This window comes from Oryctolagus cuniculus, chromosome 3, assembly GCF_051225735.1.
Source record: "Oryctolagus cuniculus isolate XC-2025 breed Fujian yellow rabbit chromosome 3, ASM5122573v1, whole genome shotgun sequence".
NCBI classification, from domain to species: Eukaryota; Metazoa; Chordata; class Mammalia; order Lagomorpha; family Leporidae; genus Oryctolagus; species Oryctolagus cuniculus.
The window spans coordinates 173,446,361-173,471,580 of NC_142869.1; the positions used below are offsets into that span (position 1 = coordinate 173,446,361).

A 25,220-nucleotide genomic window follows, 5' to 3' on the forward strand; every position below is an offset into this window, starting at 1 on the left:
TTCCATAGGGTTGAGCCCTCCAAGAGCTTCGAAAGGCAGTTGATGTGGGCACTAAAGTGGACAGTTCAATGAATGAGAGTCTCTCCCACACAAGATCAGTGGGCCAATGCTCAGGGAAAATGGACCTGCTCCCTTGTTTCAGCACTTGCTACTGTAGCCATCTCTCTACCACCAGATATGCAACTTCTTAACCTTCTAGAATACCAGCCCCATGGACAGTGCCTCCAAGGGGCTGTGGCCTTCCTGCCTGTCTCCCCAGTGTCTGGGGAAGCCCCATGACTGATCATGGCCTCTCCTACTTGCAAGGAAAACCAGCCAAGAAAACCAGCCAAGAGGTTAGCCAGCTGGCAGCAGCACCAGGGGAGGAGCAATGTGAGCCCAGACCAGCCTCCCAGCACGGTGCTTGGGCCTCCCCAGCCAGGAATCAGGCCCTGCCAAAGGGTGAGGTGTCACCAGTCCCAGCCCACAACCAGCCTCCTCTGAGAACATCACCGCCACCCCTCTGGCGGAGAGCCTGCCCCAGAGAGAGGCCCACCCAGCTGCTGCCAATTTGCACCTCATTAGTGACAGCCTCTCCCCAGTGACAGTCCCTCTGAATTCCCAGACTGAGCACCTCATCGGTGCTAAACGAACTCAGGGTGTTTGGGGAGATTGGCATCTGAGCTGCGAGGAGCATAGCAAGTCTCAAGACTTTCAAGCAAACCAGGAGAGAACAGGCTACAGAGAAGAGCGATGTTTCTGGGAGAGAGCAATGGCTCAAGGTTAGGAGGTGCTAAAAATCAAAGGGAGACTTCCAATTCGAGTTGATGGCTACAAGGAAGTGGTGGACGGAGCGGATGCAACCAAACTGCAACACAATGTCACTGCAAGTCACTTGAAATGTGACGGGAAATTACCTATCCACCCCTTGTCACATAGAGAGAGGAATGGGAGAGATGAAATGCCAACGAAACTCTTGAAAGTCCTTTAGAAGTAGGACATACCTAAGACATTATTGTCTGTTCAAAAATTCTAAAGCAATACAAGAATATGTTGTATTTCCAATTGTTCTTACTGAGGAAAAACAGAAGTAGTAACTTCCAGTTCTCTGTGGTGAGTTGGACACAGATGTTTTCATGCCAGATCCCCACCAAAACTCCCACAAACATGAAAGTAAAGGCAGAATGTAAGAAGAGGTGACAGTAAGAGAAGAGAAGAAATGTTAGAAATTGAGAATGAATTGAATGTAGGCAGGGTAGAGAAATCTACGAATTAAGTGCATTGTGAAGCAAACAAGCAAGAGACGAGTTTACACTCCTGAGCTCCAGACAAGTTCAGCAGCTGGAGGCAAAGGGGACCGCTGATGATGTGCTTGTGAGAAAAGGCCCCAAACTGGAAGAATTCATCACAGAAGGATGTTACACACACCCTGAACAATCTGTGATTTCTCTTACCATGCACGGCCATGAGACCAAAGATCTGGTTTCTAAAAAAGCTACACCAAAGAGGAACTAGGAAACACCAGTCGCAACAAGCTTAAGTGTTAGACCCTCCTCTAAAAAAGCAGAGAGAGCAAATAAAAGTCTATCTACTTAATAATAAAAATCCAACTCAGAGAAAAGAATGCTGGATGTGGACCTCTTACAACAATATGGAGGTTCTTCTCTGAAGAAAATGAACAGAAACATTAATGTTGTGGCCGGTGCCGTGGCTCACTTGGTTAAACCTCCGCCAGCGGCACTGGCATCCCATATGGGCACCGGGTTCTAGTCCCGGCTGCTCCTCTTCCAGTCCAGCTCTCTGCTGTGGCCCAGGAAGGCAGTGGAGGATGCCCAAGTGCTTGGGCCCCTGCACCTGCATGGGAGACCAGGAGGAAGCACCTGGCGCCTGGCTTCGGATCGGCACAGCGCCAGCCGTACAGGCCATTTGGGAGGTGAAAAAACGGAAGGAAGACCTTTCTCTTTCTCTCTCACTGTCTAACTCTATCTTTCAAATAAATAAAGAAATAAAGAAAGAAACATTAATGTTTAGGCTTTTTCTCATAAAACAAGCCAGGACTCCACAGTGAAGCTTAACAGAGAAGCAATACATGCACACAGAACTTCAACTTAGCCATCTGGGGGCTCTCAGCTAGTCTCCCACAGAAAAAGAAAATACCAACATGAAGAACAAGAAAACAAAGTCAATATAGGGTAAGTACAACACCCAAAATTTAGAATTAATAACCTCAGTGAACAAGATATCAAAGCCATCATACAAGAATGAAACACCTTAGAAAGGAATTTCAGAAAACAAGAATTCAAAGATGATCACAAAAAATTTAAAATCCCACAAAAAGATGGAAAACAAATAGAGAAATCTCCAATAAAGTAGGACGAAGATAAAGGAAAACTTTAATAGAAAAGAAAATTAGAGGAATAGATACATTAGCTATATAATATAAACTCCAGGAAAAAAGCAATTGATACAAGGAGAAGAAAATATTCTTTCCCTAACCTAAAAAAAGAAGCAACTTCTCAGAACTAAAAGTCTGTAGATCAAAGACATCTACAAAGTTCCCAACACCATGAATAGATGTGCATATGCTAAGGTACTTTGGATTCGAAATTTCTTAAATAATAGATGAGTGGACTTCAAAAACTTTGTGGGAAAATGAAATTTAAAAATTAAAAATAGGTTTATTTTGGAGGAAACAATTGAAATCTATGCAGCTTTTTCATAATATGCATTTTTCATGAACTCTTGAAGACCCCTCATATGTAAAGGGGAAAATGCTTTTAAAATCCAGAGAAAGGGGACCTGGCATTATGGCACAGTGGGTTAAGCTGCTGCTTATAATGATGGCACCATATTTGAGTGTTAGTTCAAGTCCGGCTACTCCGCTGCCAATACAGCTTTCTGCTAATGCTCCTGGAAAAGCAGCTGATGATGGCCCAAGAATCTGGGCCTCTGCCTTCCAAGGGGAGACCTGAATGGAGTCCCTGGCTCCTGGCTTCAGGCTCACCCAGTCTTGGCTGTTGTGGGTATTTAGGGAGTGAACCAGCAGGTGGGAGGTGTGTGTGTGTGTGTGTGTGTGTGTGTCTGTATGTGTGTCACTCTGCCTTTCAGATAAATAAATATATTTTTTAAAAATCCATAGAGAAAGATAGCAATATAAAGTCACAGAAAGTCAGAATGGAACAAGACTTTCCATTTGCAACTTTGGAAGCTTAGCAGCAACAAGGAAAATGCTTTCATAATTATCAGGGAAAATTATTGCCCATCTGAAACCCCATGCCCTGAAAACTCCCAATCAAGTGTGAAGGTTGAAACACTAATATTCTCTGATACGAAAGAAGTCTAAATATCTACCTCCCATGTCCCCTTTCTAACAAAGCCAGCACCGGATGCTTCCTATACATCGTGGGAAACTTTTTCCACTTGATCATCGGAAAATATTATGAAACTTCCTCAGCAAAAAACTCATGTGGGAGGGTATTTTTGTCATTGTTCCTCAAATTGTGTGCTCCATCCAACAAGGCATAAACCACCAAATAGGGAGGTGCAAAACCCAGAGAATCTAGAAAATAGAAGATCCAAATGGGAGAGTTATTATGAGAAATCAAGATAACGGAGAAGCATGAGAGTTGCACTTTTTTTTTAAATTTTTTAGTTATTTATTTTTTTGACAGGCAGAGTGGACAGTGAGAAAGAGAGACAGAGAGAAAGGTCTTCCTTTGCCGTTGGTTCACCCTCCAATGGCCGCCGCGGCCGGCGCACCACGCTGATCCGATGGCAGGAGCCAGGTACTTCTCCTGGTCTCCCATGGGGTACAGGGCCCAAGCACTTGGGCCATCCTCCACTGCACTCCCTGGCCACAGCAGAGAGCTGGCCTGGAAGAGGGGCGACCGGGACAGAATCCAGTGCCCCGACCGGGACTAGAACCCCGTGTGCCAGCGCCGCAAGGCGGAGGATAAGCCTAGTGAGCCGCGGCGCCGGCCGATAGTTACACTTAGAAGTACAGAAGGGGCAAGACTGCAGCGAGGCCAGGAGGGCTGACTAAAGAAAATGACGAAACTGCTACTTTATTTGTCATGACTAAAGGCAATAGAAGATAAGAAGTTTGTGGAAAAACTGGGAATAAGTTCATATAAAAATGATTTCTTAAATTAGACCACTGAAGCACAAATGGAAAGGTTTTCACAGTAGTTCAGCTGTGGACAAGATCTACAAAGTCATAAAAATATAAGTACTTATTAGTGATTTAAATGAAATTAGAGTATGAATATATTAGAAGGATAAAGACAGGGACACATGGAAGGTTGGATAAAAGAGAAGCAAATTCTCACCTTCTCACCAGAGACGGTTGAGAAAGATTACAAAACAGCACTTAGTGCCATGTTATGCATAAATATAGATGTGGAATAGCAGCTTTGAGGAAACAGCAGAGAGGGAGAGACATTAAAATGGGAAATACCCTGTAGTTCCAGCTAACTATGAACTATACATTAAGATTTGTTTATAGATTTGTTTATTAAATAAATATTATATTTGAAAATGAAACCCAGAGGTGAGCATTGTGGTATAGCAGGTTAAGCAACTACCCAAGACATCAGCTTCTCATATCAGAGTGCCAGGTCTAGTCCTAGTTACTCCTCTTCTGGTCAAATTTGCCAATAATGCAACTGCAAAGGCAGCAGATGGTGGTCCAAGTGCTGGACCTGCCACCAGTGTGTGAGGCTGGATTGAGTTCCTGGCCCCTGGTTCCTGGCCCATTATTGGCTGTTGCAGATATTTGGGGGTTGAACTAATGAATGAAAGACTCTCTGTCTCTCTCTCTCTTTCCCTTTCTCTCTCACTCTGCCTTTTAAATAAATAGGTAAATCTTTTAAAATAATGAAAAACCACAGTTGGGTAATCATCACATACCTGAATTTACATATCTCCAAAATGATCTTTACCATGACTAAATCCGCGCTTCAGGTTTCTCATTAAGAAATTTAATGACCCTGAGAAACTCACAGGGTCTTCACGTTGTTCCCAGGCAGATCGCATAAAGCTGGTTCAGCCAGGTGGCAGGGACAGCACGAGGGGGCTATGCAATGTACAACATGCACGATCATCCCATTCAATCCCAACAACCACGCCAAGCAATAGACCTCATTAGCCTCATTTTCCAGATGAGGACAGTGGGACTAAGAGACAGGGAGACCTGTCTGAGGGTTAGCAAGTGGCACAGGAACAAGCAAGCACCACTTACACACATGCACGCATGTACACTTAGTGGCAGGTGGTAGTATTTTCTCAATTGGTGGATGGTTAGCAAACAAGTTAACAGACTTGTTTTCTGAGCTTGCCTATGCTGTTGTTAACCTAGTGCAGTGAGGAGGAAACATTTCTGGATGAAGGCTATCAGGAGAAAAACTAATGAGTCTTTGTTGTTTTAAAATAAAACTAGCGGGGCTGGAGCTGTGGTGTAGTGGCTAAGCCTCCGCCTGGGGTCCTGGCATCCCATAATGGTTCATGTCCCAGTTTGTGTCCCAGTTGCTTCTTTTCTGATCCAGCTCTCTGCTATGGCCTGGGAAAGCAGTGAAAGATGGCCCAAGGGCTTGGATCCCTGCACCTGTGTGGGAGACCTGGAAGAAGCTCCTGGCTCCTGGCTTCGGATCAGCCCAGCTACAACCATTCCGGTCATTTGGAGAGTCAACCAGCAGACAGAAGACCATTCTCTGTGTCTCTCCCTCTCTCTATCTATAATTCTATCTCTCAAATAAGTGAATAAAATCTTTAAAAAAAAACTGGCTTCAGTGAGTAACATGGGAAGAAATATGAAGTTGTGCTACTTAGAGTTTAGTATCATTGAATAGAATCATGACATTGCTTGGTAGTCTCTACATTATTAACAACTGGATCTGGCTGAAAAAGAAAGCTTTCACTGCTTAGTTCTGAAATTGGTTTGCAGGTTGTATCCCCACATTAAGCAGGCCTTGTGGGCCTGTAAATCCAAGACCGCTCATCCCTCTGGGTGGCCTGAAAACAAGTTTCTGTTCCTTCCTGCATGGCAATACTATTTTGATCTCAAGGTTGCTCTCTCTTCTATCCTGCTTTTCTCTATTTTCCATTTATATGAGAAAAATGGTGATTTTCCAAAATGCAGGGTGTGAGCCAGCTCCCAGGCATTGCAATGCAATATACATAATACAGAGAGTAAGCTGGACAGCATCCCGATCCTTCAGGAACAGGCATGAAAGCCAACAGACAGACTAGCCACACCAATTTTCCTTCACAATGTTGTACTCTATTTATTGAAGATTAGGTCTGAAAAGAATGTACAGTTTGCAGCTGAAAGCAAATATTTCTTAGCTGCTAAATTATTATCTATATTTCTACTAAATGTCCCAGCATCTCTGTTCATATAATGGTGTTAGATAGGAACACAGACATTTGACAGAGAACACAGTTAAGCTACTCCATGACTATTTTCTAATCAGTTCGGAACACTCATTTCTCCTATTAATTTGTACAGTGTTTCTAAGTCCTGGAATCTAGGGTGGAAAAGCTACTTACCTCATTCAAAAATTTTCCATTGATGAGATTTTAGGGATTGTAAACCATTTCTAGGGAATGTCCCCAGCTCAGAGGCAAACCAATGTTCTCAAATTTTCTGTTTACTTACCTGTCAGGAACACAGGACAATGATATTTTACTAGGGCGCTGATGAATAACATCAAATCCAAACACCACTCTTTATATTACTCTTTGTGAAAATACGTTTTGTGTTAGACTCTCAGGACATCACACATTCTCCTCTCTCAAAACCTTCCACAATTCTCACTTGAAACTGGAGCTTCTCCCCACCTCCCTCCGCCCCGAGGCAGAAGTGTCTGGCTCTCAGCCACTACCGGTCTCTCTTCCCTCTTTATGTCCTGCAGGAGGGAGGGAAGCTGCTGTCCACACTGAAGGGTCTGGAGGCAGAGCCCGACAGAGAGGTCACTTCTGCAAAAGCAGCTTGCGCGGCAATAATGGTGCATCCAGAGCAGAGAACTGGCCGTGGATCCAGGGAGAACAAGGACTCCCTCACATTCAGGCATGCAGTGTCACCTCTCTGCTCTAAACGTCCAGTGGCTCCGTATGAACTATAAAACCTGGACTCTTCTGATGGCGTTCAAGGTCCTCTACCACAAGCATTTAGCATACACCTCCCTTCTCTTCTCCTCCACTGGGGATCCCTATGCTAAAAGAGAAATTATTGCACAATTCACAAGGCTGCACAAAGAAGTCATGAATTTCCACTGCCTTGTCCTTCCTCAGCCAACTCCTGCTGCCTGGAATATCCTCCACACTCTCCCTCCTTGTGCCCCTAGCTCCTGTTGTTAAAATACTACCAACCCCTCAAAGTCAATGTTCCAAGGAACTCTCTCCCTCTTTTGTGTTCCTGTAGCCTAGATATGATCATGTGCATCCCTTTATGCCTGCTGTTCCAGCTTTGTTCATGCTGCTGATTCTATCAAGTGCAGAGTAGACATAACACCTAGTAAAGACACTTTATGTGTGGATTTCTGGGTTAGTGGAACTGTGAAAGCCCTCCACTCCCTCAAACAAGTCAAATGCTCTATTTTGGTGTTGTTTTTTTTTTTTTTTTCAGAGAAGAATAGTAGCACATTGGCTAAGTTCTGAAATCTTGTTTCTAGTTTGCCATTTAGAACATAGAGTATGTTTCTCCACTAAATCATGATACAAACAAATCCATTTACTCCCCTCCCCTCTCCCCCAACTATCTCCTTTCCCTTCTACAAGGCAAATACAATGATCACTTGCTCCAGAACTTTCATCCTCTAGCCTGTCACAACAGCTCTTCCTCTGGGCTCCCACACCCTGGTCCCTCTATTTCTGCTTTCATCACCTTGCATTATAGGTCAATTCCTTGCCTTTCTCTCACACTCTCCCTTAATTTCTTGATAACAGAGATTCTTATTTCTCTTTAATTTTTAGTACTGACCATCTATAGTAGGCACTAAATACCTTTCTAAATTTACTTCCCCCAAAAGCTAAAACAACTTGAAACAACTTTAAGGTAGAAATCATATATTACTCAATTTTGGATTACTCATCAGAAGTTCAAGACAGTGTTTCGCATATAAGGAAAGAGTATTCCAAAACAACTCTTACAAAATCGGCAAGATTTTATCTAGGGAACTGCTCACATTATAAAACAGAAGCGAGAAAAACCCAATGTTCTCCCAGTGATGCTTTTTAAGGCCCTCTTTCCCAGTTTTCAATATCAAGACTTCAAAGGAAGCACTCAGTGCATCGAAGAGCCTCTGGGACCCACTGAGATTTGTACATTTCATTCCCCATCTTCTAAAGGTTTTTCCTCTTTCCATTTCTCATCATCCTCACGAATTATCTCACTCCCTTCAGTAGAGGATGCACATTATTCAGGTTATTTTTAGAACACCCTTGTGTGCAATACTGGCAGTTCAAAGCACCAAAAAGAATCCACATGAACACATGGATTCTATGGGGCTTTTGCTCTGTCCTTGAAGCCCTTCTCCTAGCTTCCTCGGGTTTTTCCTCCAGACACCAGATGAGCCACACTAAAGGTTTAGGTCCACGCATTCACTTCTGTGTCTCCCAGGTGAACTGACATAAACATGATATCACTGAGCGTGTTAGTTTTCCATTACTAACAATTAGTAATGTGTTTAGCTGTGACGGAGCTAGGCTTCTCCATCCAAGAACATTATCATTTGAAGATGGCTGACTAGAGGTTTCTGTGGTTTTGATAAGTCAGAATCTTGACACATTCCTCAAAGCAGCAGTTCAGTAAAACTTTCTATAAGAATGAAAATGTTCTATATCTCTGTTGTCCAGTATGGCAGCTCTTTGCCACATGTGGCCATTAAACACATAATATGTGACTGGTGTGACTGAAGAGATAGATTTCAAATGTGTTTCATTAGCTGTGATGGGTACATGTGACTATCTGAAATAATAAAACACTGTCCTCTGCACAAAGGAAGAAACCTTCTTGGTCACCAAATATAGATTAGCCAAAGCACAGATGGATTTCCTTATCAGCTCTGTGGCAACTCACTAAAACAAAAACGTTAATTAAAACCTCTCAAAGAGCTTGAACTGGTTTTAGAAGAATTGAACACAAACATTTCTCCACTAGCACCAGGCTCAAAGGGAAGATGGGGCAGGCGTAAGCATGAAAAACAGAGCTGGCACTAAATAGTACTTAAGAGAGAGCTCACCCTTTTCTATTTAGGAAAGACAAGAAAAAAGAAAAGGAGGAAAGGACGGATGGGTGGACAGAGAGAGGAATCCTGAACTTTCCAGAAGGGTTTGGTATCCAAAATAAATATGAAACATGCCAAATAAACATTCAGCCAAAGTAAAATGACACATCGTACGTGAAATGGCTGCAACCTAAGCGAAACTTTGGAAATGTCATCAGTAATTTGTTGAATTGGCAGTCTGGCAATTGGCTTTTGGAATGAATTCCACAGAAGCTGGCCTGTACCCATGCTAATCCACAGCCACAAGCAATGGTCACAGCAAGGGAATTAAGTCTCAAGAGCTATACTGACAGGTGTACACTGCATCCAGTACTAGGACACCTGAAACAGGAACAGGCGTAGACTGAAATCCAGCCTACAGAGAGCAGGAACAGGTGTAGACCGAAATCCAGCTCAAGGGTCACACACTACATGCTGAGTCTGGTTCTGGAGCTGATCAAGTTCTGGATAAAGGAGGACTTGCACAAATATTTCTACCCATATTTGAGATCTATTTCTAATTTGAACAAAGGCACCATATGTTCTAACGTTGGCCTTGATTAAAACACAATTTTAGTTCAGTGCTCCATTGTTAGGAATAAAGCCATGGGTAACTCAGGGTGCTGTGACATTAGGGAGGGCCAGATAAGTGAAGGGATAAGAATGAAAGTAGAGATCATTCAGTCTACAGAAAAGAGGGGTAGAGGGGTCTGTGCTATCTGACTTCAAATATTTGAAGACCTATCACACAGAAAAGGGGGCAAGGAGATGTCCTGGATGCCCCCTACCAGTAAGTAAAATAAAAGACAACATGGAGGTAGCATCATTTAACAGCAAAAACTACAGGCTTTAGGTGAGCTCAAACTGAGTGTGAATCCTGACTTCACTGATTAAAATTTCTTTTGACTTCAAGGAAATTACTTCCCTTCTCTGAGGCTCAGTTTTCTCCTCTGTGAAAAAAAAATATATAAAACTCAGATAATTGCTGTGATTATTAAATAGGAAAGCAATGCAAAAAGGCAAAAAAATAAGTCTATACTAAATATTCCTTGAATGATAATTCTTTTTTGTACTTGGAACAACAACTCTTTAACAATCAGAACTCAACAATGGTGTAATCCTAATGTAGATAACAGTTCTCAGGTACTGAAAACATTTACCAGTTGAGGCTGGTGAAACATTGGTCAGCAACAGCAACATTGCATCAGTTAATTTTTGTGTTTTCAGCTGCAAGCAACAGGGAAAAAAAAAAAAAAAAAAACCACCCTGGTTAAACCAAGCATAAAGACAGCTGTATTGGGAAGAGGTTGGACAGCTCACAATTCAGTAGAAAGCCTGGTGATCCACACTGGGAACAGAGATAGGAATTGTCTTACTAGGGCACCGATAACAGAACAAATGAACTAACCAGTAGTCCTCTGACAGTCCCTTACAGTCCAAGTCCAAAAGACTACTGTTATCCAAACTCAAGTGACACATGTGCCCTAAGGTGGTACCAAGACACAGAGAGGAAGCCCTTAACGCAGATTCTTATCAGTTCCACTGGCTTCACGGTGGACAGCCAGGCACCTTGATGGACAGTCCCACAGGGTTGCAGACAATGGGTACAGGCAATTCCCAAAAGGTCAGAGTGGGCGACAGTACAGAGTAACGCCCCGGAAGCTCTGAAATTCCAATCCCGATGTCGCTGCTCGCTAGCTGTGAGGCTCCGGCACCTTATTATACTGCCCTGAGCCTTCGTTTTCTCTTCTGTAAAGCTATGGATCATAAAGCCCATACTTCATAAACCTGTGGCAAGAGTTAACCAAAACCATGTAAGTAAAGCACTTAGCACAGTTCCCACACATGGTAAGTCCGCTTCTGAGAGACAGTGCAGATCCTACTCCTCTGTGGTTTCCTGCCAGGCGGGAGACTCGGTGATCTTAGTCCTGCCCTTCCCAGCCTTTCCTGACTCGATTCTCTAGGTAGACGATGGGTTCCTTTAATGCCAGAGTTACTTCCCCCAAGCTGTCTGGATCATTGCAAAAGTGAAAAGTGAAAACATGAGATGCATTAATTGCTGGAGAGACACTAAAATCAACCACACTAATGAGCCCAGCACCACAGTGGGAATAACTGCTCACCATTCATGAATTCATCCATGTATTATTTCTTCTGAACAAACATTACTTTTAGTTCCTGGAAAAGGTACTTGGCCTGAAATGGGAGGGCAACTTACTGGAAGATAAAGACCAGTTTCCAGGCATTCCAGCGGCTCCCGGAAAGACGCATTTTTTTTTCTCATGTGACTTGAGGAGGGGATGATGGGGTGTGGTGCAGTGCATCCCCAACAACTCCTATGAAGCAGTTCTCTGAAGAAAATACATTTGTCTATATACACGAGTTTTACAACAGCTTGGCAGGTTACAACAGAGACGGCTGAAATGCCTTCCGAGGCAGGGCCCAGGGCTTCCACACAGGGACCGCGCGGCTCTCAAGGTTAATGACAGTGTAGTCAGAAAACTACATCCCCTGACAGCTTTGTATTTTGACATCTTCCCTTCACACAAATACCTACAAGGACATTGAATAAGCATCCTCTTCTATATGCTCCATCTCATACGCCTTTTTCCAATAAAACTGAACTTCATGACTTATACCAGCCTTTCATTTGTCAGGAAAACCTCAATACAAAGCACTATCAGTCACAATCTGACTCTCTGGCTGCAACAAAGTCTTATTCTATGCACTATTACTTCAAACCATCTAGAATTTTAAATGATCTAGAGTATTCCATGTAGATGGTATTAGTGAAGGTTAAATACACCCCAAAACATACCTGTTGTCAGTTGTATTTGCTGGTCACACTTCCAAATCCTTAAAACTCAAGTACCCTGTAGCTTGTCCTGCACTGTCCACTGTGTATACAAGCTGGAAGTCTGCTTATTAGGTGGTCAGCTAAATGGAATTTTTTCGCTTGTAGTCAAAAAGTATGGTGAGGTGCCTATTTCGTTCCCTAAAAATCACCGAGCCACAGAAGCATATGCTCAATGGAGACCTGAAATGCAATTGCTATAAAAATGAAATGCTATTCTTGGAATACCTATGTCATGGCTTGAACTGAATCTCCTTTACAATGAAATGGCTGCTGCTTAGCAACTAATGCAAAGGTGGAAGCTGAATCTCACCCTCTTTTCTTCCTGTTTCTTCAATGGGGGGAGTATTAAGCATACAGCATCACGCTGGAAGTTTTAAGTGTTCTTATGTGTGGGGAGCATCGTGAGGATGGCAGTAAGGTCACCCTCACTGTCAGTGCAGTGGGGATTTGGTATGCCAGCTGATGACTGATTGAATTCTGTCCGTCATGGTGAGCAATGAGATAAATTCAAGTAAATAAAGTTAACAAGAGGAAAAGGCTGCTAACTACCTCCCCATAGATCAATGTATGGAAGCAGTGCCCTGAAGTGTAAAGAACATGAAAACGCAGATCCCAAAGCCAGCCTGAGGTTGCCAGTGCCCCTTATGGGATGTGGCCATGATGAAGGCGCGTAGCTGCTGTGGCTGACTCCTTAAGTAGACAATGGCTAGGAAGACAACATAGGGTTGCCAAGATTGCTGTGAGGGTAACATTAGCTCAATTACAAACATGTTAAAGAAATTTATAAATGGAAAGTCCCAAATTTTTGTTAATCTTAAGCATCCTAAATTATTCAGTATTAACAGTTCACGAAATTGCCAGAAATTTGTCTCATTTTTTTGTTAATTCCTTAGATTTTATTATAGGTAATTCCACTCTGGCTCATAGAAAGCTTCTGTCTCAATCTTTAAATAGCCTTGATGTTTATTTTTGAGCTAGAGATTTATTTTCCTTAGAAATTCTAAAGGTTTTCTTCAAATGTGAAAGAATGACTCAGGTTTTTGCCGTGCTTCTTCGGAACTTTCTCGGTGTCTAACTGCACACATGACTCTACTTAGGAATCTCAAAGGATGCGCTACGGGAAAATGCACATTGCAAATGCTTGTAGACCAAATAGGCGGTCTAGCTAAAGATAAAACACTCAACTCTTCTAAGAAAATTTTAAAAAAGAAAAGAAACTCAAATGATGCTGACAGTCTCATTCCAGAGACCCAAAACGCACATTCACAGCCCTGACTCCCTCCCGGGCCCCATCCAGGTACCGTCCCCAGCTTCCCTTCGAGTTCCACTTCCATTTCAAGAAGTCACGAGGACTTCAACAGGAGGAAGAACATAAAGGGGGAAATACCAGGCTTTAGTGGCTGTAATCATTTTCTGCCCTCACAAAACTGAATCTATTCCCCCAGCCCACGCAGTGGAAAACCCAGATGCTTCAAAAAGAAGCGCCATGGGAAGCTCCGTCTTGGCCTCCTTTGACAGCGGCAAGTAGCTGTTCACAGAGCTGTGTCTCGTGCTTGGACACAAACACAATGCTGTTCTATCAGCCCATCCTCCTTAGTCAAGGCCACCCCCTATGTCCTGGGTGAGGCCTGGCTGGGCCCACTGAGATAGAACCCATAGGTCTCTTCCCCAAGCGGATTTTGGTCTTACTAATAAGCAACTAGATTGTGAAAATACTGGTTTTTGCACACAGCAAAGGGAAAAAGGGTGAAAGTAAAAGCACAGTGAGAGCTGCATGAGGAAAGCGACATGGCATGAACAGGATGCAGACACAGCCTTCTCACTCTGCCGCCTAATGAGCTGGGTGATGCAGGCAAGCTGCTGCAACTCTAAACTTCAATGTGCTTATCTGTAAAACGGAAAAACAAAAGTCCCTACTTAGTTGAGAAATCATTGAAATACTGTACAGAAAATGTGTGACGGCATGGGGCCAGCGTTGTGACAGCAGGCTGAGCCACCAACACCAGCATCCCATGTGGGTGCCAGTTCAAGTCCCAGCTGCTCCACTTCTGATCCAGTTTCCTGCTACCACATCTGGGAAAGCAGAGGAAGATGGACCAAGTGCTTGGACCCCTGCCATCCACATGGGAGACCTGAATGGAATTCCAGGCTCCTGGCTTCAGCCTGGCCCAGCCTCTGGTCAGGACAAAGAACTTCTGTAGCGTCCTAGGTCATCTGTCAGAGCAGGCAGGTTGGTTGGTGCCAGGCACTAGATGTCTGCGTCTCCCCCCAAATCCATACTGTAAAACCCTATGCCCACAGTGGGATGGTATTGGCAGGGAGGCCTCTGGGATGGAATCAGTGGCTTTATAAGAAAAGACACAGAGTTTGTTCTAGCTCTCCTTCCCGGTCCCATGTGAAGGCGCCACAAGAGGTTCACTGTGTGCAACCCAGAGGGGAGACTGCCCCAGAACCTGCCTGTGCTGGCAGCCGGATCTCACACTTGCAACCTCCAGAACTGGGGGTTTGTTAGAACTCTCGTTCGTTAGCGACCCCGCTCTGGTTCTATGTTACAGCAGCCTGACCTAAGCCAGCTGAGCAGGCCAGAAGGGCCTCTGGGTGTTCACACTGCTAGGGAGAGCCGCACTCTGCAGCCCCTGGAGCTCAGGGCTTTTCCCCTGCTGCCTAACTGTAGGGGCTGAGGGCTGTCCCACAACTGGAAAGAGACGAGTAAGCCACAGCTGGGCTCTGCACCGACAGCAGGCTGACTTAAAAGGGAGAAAACTTATTTTAAAACAAACTCTTCACTCCAACACCTCTACAGCAAATGCTCTGAGAGACTGCCTTAAACTCTCTCACTTACAATGACGAGATCCCTTTAAGTCTGAAGAATGTTCCAGAAGTTTGCCTCAAAATAATACATGGGACCCTTTCCAACACCTTCCACATAAGCTTATATAAGCTCTTTTTTAAGCAAATTGCTTTCAAGTTTTTTTAAACAAAAATAAAATTTTCCACGCAAATCTGACATCTTTCTCATATACAAAGGAATGACACATTTTTAAATGTACTTTAGTTCTTTCAAGGAATCTATTTTCTGGCTATTTCCTGAAAATCTACATAATACAAAAAAGCAGCCAAACTGCCTTTTAAAGGAAAAAAAAAAAAAAAACAGATTTACCTCCTCAACATTTGTCTCACAGTCCAAAACCAACTTTATTTGTTCAACAAAGATTTAAACACCATCTACGGTTTTACAAAATAAACTGCGCTGTTTGGCCTGGTTGGGATAACTGATAGAACAACCCAAAAGGCTGAGCCTTCCATTTCTGAAATAATCCAGGGCAGGTAGCGTTGCGAAGCTCTTTTCTGTGATGGCCAGGACACGCCAGCCGGTCATTGTCTGTATCTACAAAGGGGACGTGATGAAGACAGGCAGGAGAGAAAGACCTCTGTCCTGGAATCACAGGTGACAACTCTATTTCTAGCACCTCTGTTATCTATTATTATCTGTCCCTGACACTGCGAAGCTCCCCAACCCTCTCAGCCAAGCCTCCGCGTCTGACTTCCTGCTCCCGGATGACCAGCTGCGAGCCTCGGCCACGGCTACCTGAGTCCTCTGCGCACCAACGGTGCCTGTCTCCTCCGACCTCTGCCTTCTGTCTGCTCCAGTTTCCAGAGCACTCAGAGGCAGCTGTCCCCTCTGCACATCCCCTAACAAGAAGGCACCATGTTCCAGCAAGTCAGGAAAGCAGAAGAGTGTAATCACGCCTTAATGAATGCCAAAACCTGTACACTCCGGTTCTTAAGTGAATGCCTATCTCGTTTTCATATTGTCAGAATAACTGCATTCTCAGTTACGGACATTTGACAAATGTTTGGTATTTTTAAGATTTACAAATTAATCCATTCCTTAACAGGGCCTAAGTATAGACAATATCAAACCCTTTATATCATTTACTTTGTGATTGCCAACATTGCGAGTATCAGCTCATTTCAACTTAAAATAATCCTTCAGGGTGGGTAATACTATCACTTCTATTCTCTAGATGGGGAAATAAAGGCAAAAGAGGGTAAGTGACTTGTGCAAGGACTCACAGCAGGCAGAGATGGAAATCTGGATCCAGGTGGGAGGCCCCACAGTCAGAGCTCTTAACCACCACGCTAAGTCTGTCTCCCACATGATTCAAGGGTAAGGACAGAAAGATTTAATTGCAGTTTAATTATTACCGTTTCAAACTTTGAATGGTTTCCCTACAGCCAACAAAAGCCAGACAATTAATGTTATAGCGTAAACTGGAATCGGTTCCTTATCGGAACATTATTTCTGATTTTGAAACTCTAAAGGCAAAACTAGTAGAGGTTAGATGCAGGAAAGATAGAATTCCTTGTCAGAAAGATGTTACCTTTAATAAATGGTGTTTGGGGGTCAGGGCTGTGGTACAGCAGATGGAGCACCTGCATGTGAGGCTGGCATCCCTGTGAGCACCAGTTCAAGTCCCAGCTACTTCACTGCTGATACAGCTCCCTGAATTAGCACCGGGGAAGGCAATGGAAGATGCCCAAGTCACTGGGTCCCTGCCACCCATGTGGGAGACCTGGAAGGAAGTAGAGGCTTCTGGCTTCAGACTGGCCCTGCCCTGGCTGCTGCAGCCATTTGGGGACTGAACCAGGGGATGGAAAATCTGTGTGTGTGTGTGTGTGTGTGTGTGTGGCAGAGGTGTCTCTAACTCTGCTTTCAAATAAATAAAAAATAAATTGTAAAAAAATGATGTTTGCTCCATTTCAAAGGCTAATCAACCTCAAGGCTAGGAAGACAGAATATTGACATTCATCTTTTAAGGCCTTTCTCCCTCCTATCCCAACAGTAAAGAAAAGTAAAGATGGCCCCTTCTTTCAGCCACTGCACACATACCTGGTGCTTTCACTTTCACTACAACAACCCAGGCAGTGTTCATGGCACTTCTCTTTGGACACTATGGGTTTTGGGAAACTCAGAAGCCATCTTTAAGTGCTCTGCAGGCTACGTGAATTTAAAAAAAAAAAAAAAAAAAAAAAAACCATGTAGCTGGTGCTTTTTCGAAGTCTCAGTAAGTGAGATAAAAACAAAGCCGAAGCTTAGAGCCACTAAGTGGACCGAAGTCTTTTTCCTAAAATAACTTTTCCACCAACATCCATCAGATGAGTCACAGGAAAGGGTGAAGGAACACTCCAGACAGGAGGCTTCCAGAGTCAGCTCGGGCTGGCTGGGCAGCAGTCAGGACAGACTCCAGGAATGCTGGGTGGCCATCTTTCTGCATTTTTTCACTTACAATCACAGGAGGAAAAGTCAACAGAAAATTCCCTGAGGAGAAAATCAATGCTGCCCCTTGGAAAGGGATGAGACAGACAGAAAGAGAACCAGCAAGCTAATTAGTGCTACTCAGAAGGCAAATTAAGGCCTTTTCTTTGACAAGCTGCAAATAGCTGGTTAAGGAAGCGCTTCTGCCACCCTCCTCAGCCTCCAACAGCTGGCTAAACGGCTGCTGCAGGTACTCAAACAGGAAACTAAACAGAAACACAGTGCTGGGCTGCTGGACACAGCGCCAATGAGAAAAAGAGACATTTCTCTTGGTGGAAAGGGAAATTGCAAAAATTCATGCATTCGCTAAATATTTATCGAGTACCCACCTAGCAAGATGAGCAGATTCAGAGATACAAGTGATAAGGAGCAGTTTCAGGAGCTCACAGCCCAGTTAAGGGGATAATAACGATGACAAAAGTGAACTGTGCAGGGCACCAGGCTGAGTCCTTCGCACGAAGTATCTCCATTAATTTTCACAACATACTCCAAGTTCAGGATTACTACTGCTCCATTTCAGAGATGAATATGGTGAGCCTCCAAGGAGTTACATATTGCCCAATACCAGCTGCAAGACACCAGGGTCAAACACTAATCTGATTCACAGAACAGCAAATTACAATTCTGGGCTAACAGAGCTGTTTGAGAGTGGCATGTGAGAACAGACAAGACCAAGCACCATCGCAGAAAGTGGATTCTGTTGCGCTTCCTCCTAATGAGGAGTGTGTCTGGGGAACCAGCCAGAGATGTGTTATGGGAGCACTATGTCCAAACTGACAGAACTTCGTGATTTTATTTCTTTAATCCACATTGCATTGGTGTGTAATGCCTTGCAACAGGTTCCAATCAGTTCACACAATTCAAAGCTAGTCCATTTTATCATTATTAAAATTAAAATTTCAAGCAAAGAACAAGCCTGACATTTTAGACTGGGTTTGCTCCGACCTTCCTTCTTCAGTTACCCACCACAAGAAAGTTCACGTGCCATCATCCAGTTGCAGCAGCTAATTCGTCAGTGTTACCAATGCAAACCCACGCACGTCAGACAGCACGTGTTACAGCCCAACATGTAGGCAACAGAACTTCCAGAGACTTCCAATTTCACAGGACACTCAACTTCACACTTATCTTGGGTTTGCATAGGAAATATGTATCCCAAGAACACAGGGGGGTGCAGCCATCCTGGGTTCTCACTGGGAGTCCTCATATTCTCAGGTTAGAAAGTGAAGTGTTGGAAAGCCCTAGCTCCAGTCTAATTTAATGTGGCCCCAGGAGGCTCTGCTGCTGTTGTCACCATGGAAGTGAACTCCAGCAAAGCTCCCTTTCAATTCTCCACCCCTGGATTCCAAAGGACCCAATGCTGTCACTCTCTCAAGTGACAACCAAGCCTCTAAAAGATCAGTCAGAGCAGAGTAAGTACTCTGGACAGGGGCTACATTGACATCTTGCCCAGTACAGGTCCTAACTGAGGAAGCACACATTTAGTAACTAATCACTGAGGCAGGAAACACTAAATTAGAACCATGGTCTTTATCTCATGCTAAAATCTCTAAATATCTAATGTGCAAAGCGTACACAAAACCATAAAATAAAATTGTCTGAAAATAGGAGATGCTGTTGTATTCAAAAGACAAGTTCCCCCAAGAACAATACTGATTCCAGTGCCATGAAGAACAATGTCCAGGTTACCAGATTGGGCTTCCAACTCCTCAACTGTCTTTTTTGTAACAAGATAATCTTGGGACTGGCATTGGGTGCAGCAGGTTGAACTACCACTTCAAGCATTGGCTGCTCTGCTTCTGATCCAGCTCCCTACTAATGCAACTAGTATGGCAATAGTTGGATGGCCCATGTGCTGAGCCCCTGCCACCCAGGTGGGAGACTGGAATGGAGTGAGTCCTGGTTTTGGCCTGGCCCAGCCCTGGTAGTTGTAATTTTTGGGAGTAAACCAGCAGATGGAAGATCTCTCTCTCTCCTGCACCCCCCTTTCTCTCTGTTTCTTTCCCTCTGATTAAATAGCTCTGCCTTTCAAATACATACACACACACACTTATATATGTTAAAGATTTTATTTATTTATTTATTTATTTATTCAAAAAGAATTACAGAGAAAGAAGGGGAGACAGAAAGAGAGGTCTTCCACCTGCTGGCTCACTCCCCAAGTGGCTGCAACAGCCAGGGCTGAGGCAGGCTGAAGTCATCCTGGTCTCCCACATGGGCAGCAGAGACTCAGGCACTTGGGGCATCTCCCACTGCTTTTCCCAGGCCATTAGAAGGGAGCTGCATTGGAAGTGGAATATTTGAGACACAAACCAGCATCCATATGGAATTCCAGCATTGCAGGCAGTGACCCAACCTGTTATGCCACCATGCCAAACCCATAAATAAATATGTTTAAAAACACAATCTTTGCTATGCAAGATAAAACACAAAATAGAACTAATATATTCTTATGATCAACCTATAAAGAATAGAACATTTTTTATTGGGTTGCCTAGTCTAAGTGTAATACTCTTTGCTATTGCTTCTACCTCACAGCAAAAATTCACTTTAAGAAAGTTACTACCTAGTTTTCAAGTAGTGAAACCCAAACACAGGTTTCAATACCTCAGTAGTGATGATAATCGCTAAGCCTCCTGGAAAGAGAACTCGCGCTTCATCACTCACTCTGCACTGCCCATTCCACCTGCTGCACACGGGCCTGCCCCTCCCTGGACCTACTCTCACGTGCACAGCACCATGGAAGCTGCTTTCTAGACAATATGAGCCTCTCACGTGGGTATCCTCACAAAAATGGCAGGTATGCAGGTGGCTTTATCCTCAGAAACAAAACCAATATATTTGCTGATGACCACGGATTTATATGCATTTTTATTTGTGACATAGCAGAGGAGCTCCTTAAGTTTCATGACGGGGCCGGGGCTGTGGCACAGCAGGCTAACGCCCTGGCCTGAAGCGCCGGCGTCCCATATGGGCGCTGGTTCTAGTCCCGGCTGCTCCTCTTCTGATCCAGCTCTCTGCTGTGACCTGGGAAAGCAGTAGACGATGGCCCAAGTCCCTGGGCCCCGCACCCGTGTGGGAGACCCAGAAGAAGCTCCTGGCTCCGGCCTTAGGATCAGCACAGCTCCGGCTGTTGTGGCCATTTGGGGAGTGAACCAGCGGATGGAAGACCTCTCTCTCTCTCTGCCTCTCCTCTCTCTGTGTAACTGACTTTCAAATAAATAAATAAATCTTTAACAAAAAAAAAAAAGAAAAATGTTTCATGACAAAAAGACACTTTGCGAGGACCTGTAGTATATTATGGGTGAAGTGAAAGAACACATACATGTGGAAACATACATGTGTGTCCACATGTGGACATGTGTGGGCACAGCACTTTTGTACAAATACGTGGATACATACACACACATGGGGAGTTCAAACCTGAAAGAAAAGTTTAGAGAAGCAGCATGGTGAGGTCTAAAGTGAAAGTCCTTTAGGGTCAGATCTGTGTTTAAATCCCCCACGTCCCCAAGCTCCAGGTTTCTGACTAATTTTCTATACAACAAGTAGTCATCATCACATCAGAAGACTGTCATGAAGATTCAATCATATAGAATACACAATAATGCTTAGCACAGTGGCTGCCACACAGAAGACAAAATGCATCAGCTGCCTTCTCCTTCCCCTCCCCTCTATGTCCCTGAAAGGATTCTTCTTTAATTCTACTGACTTAAATGGAAATTCCTACAGCAGTTTAAAAAAAAAAAAAACAGTTCCTATACATTATATAGTCATTAATACATATGTATCTATTGCAGCACCATAATTTTCAAAGAAAAAGGAAGTAGTAATTTTCAGAGAAAAGTACCAGCTCACTTGCACTCCTCTAAAACCCTCAGCTTTGCAGTCTGCAGAGACCATTTGCTCCAGGGGTGCAGATTCTGAAATCAAGGAAAAATTCTCACGGGAAAAAATGGTTCCCAAAAAAACCAACAAAGAAAAGATAATGAGGGGAAGTCTGGGGGTATATAAAGGAGTTTATTTTACTTAACAAAGTAAAAGTCAAGCAAAATGAAAAATCTGCCTCCAGAAATGGTTATTTAAAGGCTTTTTGAAAAGGGCTCTGGTTCCTAAAAAGACAGGAGTCACTGCATATGCCCACCCACTCCTCATTTATTTTTAAACCCTAGCTTATATGTTCCTTAGCAACAGAGTAGATGAGACCCCCCTGCACACACACAGACACACACACACGCACACACGCACACGCACCCTCTCTGCCAAAGCCCCCTCCTCTTTCTTATCAAGTTGCAATGTGCAGATACCCATGTTCTTCAAGATATTTCTTACCCACCTGCAAATCTGCACCTCCTCACCTCAAGCGACCCCCTCCACAAGCAACCATACTCTTGCTTAGACTGCACCCTGTGAGGCCTTCCTGGCTCTATCCCATGAAGTCCCACAGGTCCCCGTTCCCAGGCATCCCCTCAGGTCTAAGGTGGCACAGTCCTCACTGTGGAGCCAACAGCCAAGTCCAGCCACAGCTGCTGTCTCCAACAGACCTTTCCTGAAGCCCCCAGCCAAACAGAAGGCCCAACTGCACCCAGGCCCAGCACAGAAGGCCACTGTGGTCAATGGGCTGGTCATTCACCATGACTCTCAGAAAAATGAAAACAGTGATCAAAAAGAAGAAAGCCTTCAGGTGACAGGGGACAAACATGTGACAGCTGAAACCACCTACCTTTTCATTGTCTTTCCTCAGACTGGGACACTGCCTGGCCTTGTTAGGCCTTGTTAGGCCAGGCAGGGTTTCTGAGTTCAAAGATCAATTGTGTAGCCTTTGAGTGGGAAAAAAATAGGGCAGCAATCCTGATGCTAGTGTGCTTAAGCACTGCCCAAGGAGCCTGTTAAAAATCTCCACCCACAAAGAGTTTGATGCTGTTAAGTGTGGGGTGGCAGGCATTTTTAACAAGCCACCTGAGGCGACACTGATGCAGGTGGCTTGCTGCCTTGGAGATGGCCACAGAATAGAATACGCCTGTAGGGACTGAAGGCAGATGCAAGGTGTCTGTGTCCGTGTCCCTGACTGTGTGTGGATGGACACACAACCCAGAAAGCCTTGGCCCCACACAGTACGCGTGTACATGTCCCCGGGACAGGCTGAGAGAACGGTCCTTGCCAAGTGGCAAGCTGAACTGATTTCCCTTGCAAACTCGGGTTTCGTAGCCCTACCCAAGGAGGAGTCACATGAAAGCAAAAACACAGGATCACTTCTCAGCCCAGAAGCCCAGACCCACAGTGTGCCTAACAAACCACCACCACCCTCTTCCAGCTCCTAAATTAGGCTGAATGTAGTCCCTCTTCCCCTAAGGGCCAGACAGGCCATCCTAACTAGGAAGTAGAACTGCCTGTGTCCTAGCAAACCTCCCTAGAGTTACCCCACTCCCTACCACCTGTCTATTTTTAGAAACCGAAAATATAAAAAGAAAAATCCATTTGGAGCCGCTCGGTGTGAGTAACTAAGAAAACAACTCAGGTGGGAAACTCCCTCGGCGCACAGGGAAGGGACACAGACGCAAACCCCTCACCAGCAAGACTGGTTAGGAGCAGTCAGAAGGCGACATTTACACGCTGAGCACACGCTCGCCTCGGGGCCTCCAGTCCGAGCCCTGCCTGCGGGGATCCCAGTGATTCACCCACCTGCCCCCAGCCATAAAGCACACCCTCCCCGGCCCACACACCTCTGTCATCTGCTTTTGCTTACATAACAGCACATGGTGTGACAGGCTGAACACATTCGGCGGTGTTCTGGAGGGGCTGCTAACTCAAGAGGCACAGGGTTATCACTGACCCCTTTTCGAGAAACACCCGAAGCCCTAGCAGGTGCAAGCCCTTGAACCTCTACGCTCCCTCATCACGCCGACTTTTAAAATCAGCAAGCAGGAAAAGGTCCTCTCAGCAGCTCTGCAGCCTGTCTTTATTCTCTGGGGATGCGGGAGACGGGGCCTACTGGGTCCCCATTTCTCACTGGGGGATCCTGACACCATTTGGAGTGACCTTTTATCCTAATTTGGTGGCCACTTACTCCACGTCTCACAAATGCACCCATCCGTGGGAGCGAGTGTAGTCCCACTCTGTTCTCACCCCTGGCTTGCTGGCGGCACCCCCCATCGGCCTCTGGGAACACCCGGGAGACAGGGAGAGAGCACGTGTCCCCGGAACCCCCATAAACGAGACCCTCCTCCCACTCGCCCCCGTGCTGCGGGATTTCCACGCGGGCGCCACTCCCCGAAGGGTTGCTCCTCAGGACAGCACTGAGCTCAGCCTCAAGTTCGTGCCAAAGGTTCACCCACGAAACCTGGGAGGTCGGGGGAGCGGTGGAGGACGGCACCGTCTTAGGGGCAACTTTAACGACTTCTCTCAAGAAAACTAGGCGTCTCCGCGTCCCTCCCCGCCCCCGCCCACGCCCACGCCCCCGCCCCCGGACGCGCGCGCGCGGGCGTTTGCGTTGTGCTGACCTCAGGGACCCCGGCTTCTCCCCTGGGGCAGGGGGCGTCCAGGCGCCCGCAGCGGCCCCCCAGCCCTGCATGATGGAATGAGGAGAGAACAGCACGGCGCGGGGCGAGGCGGAGCGGGAGCGGGAGCGAGAAGGAAGTGCCCCCAACTCCGTGGAAGCGCCTCCTGGAGGGAGAAGAGTGGTCTTCCCGCCTCGGCGGCCCGGCTCCCCACGCCTACCTGTAAGACACCTGCTTCCGGAAAGTTAAGTTCCTCAGCTTCTCTTCCAGCGCCTCGTCCTTCTCCTTCTGGCCGGCAGCCGCGGGCTCGTCCAGGGCAGCGGCCGCCGCTGCCCCTGCGCCCCGCGGGTCCACGCCGCCCTCGGCGCCCAGGCAGCAGCTCCCGGCGCCGCTTCCGCTGCTGCTGCTGCCGCCCGTCGCCCCTTTCTCCTCTCCCGCCGAGGAGCTGGGGTTCATGGCGACCGCTCCGGCGGCCGCCGCGCAGGGAGCCGAGGCGGCGCCGCTGCAGAGGCCGGGCGGGCTGACGGCTCTGGCGGCGGCGGCGGCCGCAGGAGCGCGGGCAGGTCCGCGCGCCGCTGGCAGGGGCAGCAAATGGCAGCCCCTTCCCGCAGCATCCATCCGCGGCTGCACCGCACCGGGGCATTGTGGGAAACTCCGTGCCTCCACTCCCCCTCCCCGACCAATCAGAGGCCACCTCTCCCCGCCCCCCCCTTCCTCCCCCCGGCCAGCCGGCGCCCTCAGCCCCCCTGGCCTTTTCCCAAATTGGGAGCAAAAGCCAGGGCTGAACCTGAACTCTGCGAAGAGGCTACGGGAGGCAGGCGAGGGGGAGCCGCTGGGGCTTGGGGCGCTGGGGCACGAACACCCGACATCAGGAAAGGAGAGAGCCCAGGAAAACTCGGACAGCATGCCGCGCCCTGCTTAATACCCCAGGGAACTGGGACCGGGACCCGCCCGGTGCCCTGCGCCGGCTGTCGCCTCCTCGGCGGCGGCGCGCCCCTGGGTTCCAGTCCCCTGATGCCCGATGTGCTCAAGCTAGCATGGTCTCCACCACGGTTTACGGGCGTGCAGAGCTGTGCCCAGGCAGAAGCCCCCAGATGCCGCAAACCTTTGGGGGATGTGGCAGGAATGTGGCAGACAGGAACCTTGGAGCGAATTAGCGCGCAATGTAAATTAAGGGGAGAGGGGTGCCAAATGTGCAGGCCACCGCCCCCTCAGGTCAAGGGCCAGACTCCTCGCCCAGTGCCTTCCTTATGCCTTGGCAGGTGCTCCCTAAACAGCTGTTAATTCGATTGCTTCGGATCGCG

The 25,220-nt window shown here is 46.2% G+C and overlaps 1 protein-coding gene across 12 annotated transcripts in view; it reads right to left on the bottom strand.

The window, feature by feature from the left end:
- The window catches only part of DGKI (diacylglycerol kinase iota), a 507,839-nt gene extending 483,220 nt beyond the window's left edge, over positions 1–24,619 (bottom strand). For 4 of the 12 annotated variants that reach the window (XM_070071341.2, XM_051849039.3, XM_051849038.3 and 1 more), the window contains exon 1: positions 24,137–24,612. In XM_070071341.2, coding sequence (XP_069927442.1) covers positions 24,137–24,534 — 398 coding nt within the window. In that variant the 5' untranslated portion in view covers positions 24,535–24,612. The other 8 variants (XM_051849034.3, XM_051849033.3, XM_051849042.3 and 5 more) reach the window with 6 other exon arrangements.
- Between the last annotated feature and the right edge of the window lie 601 nt (positions 24,620–25,220).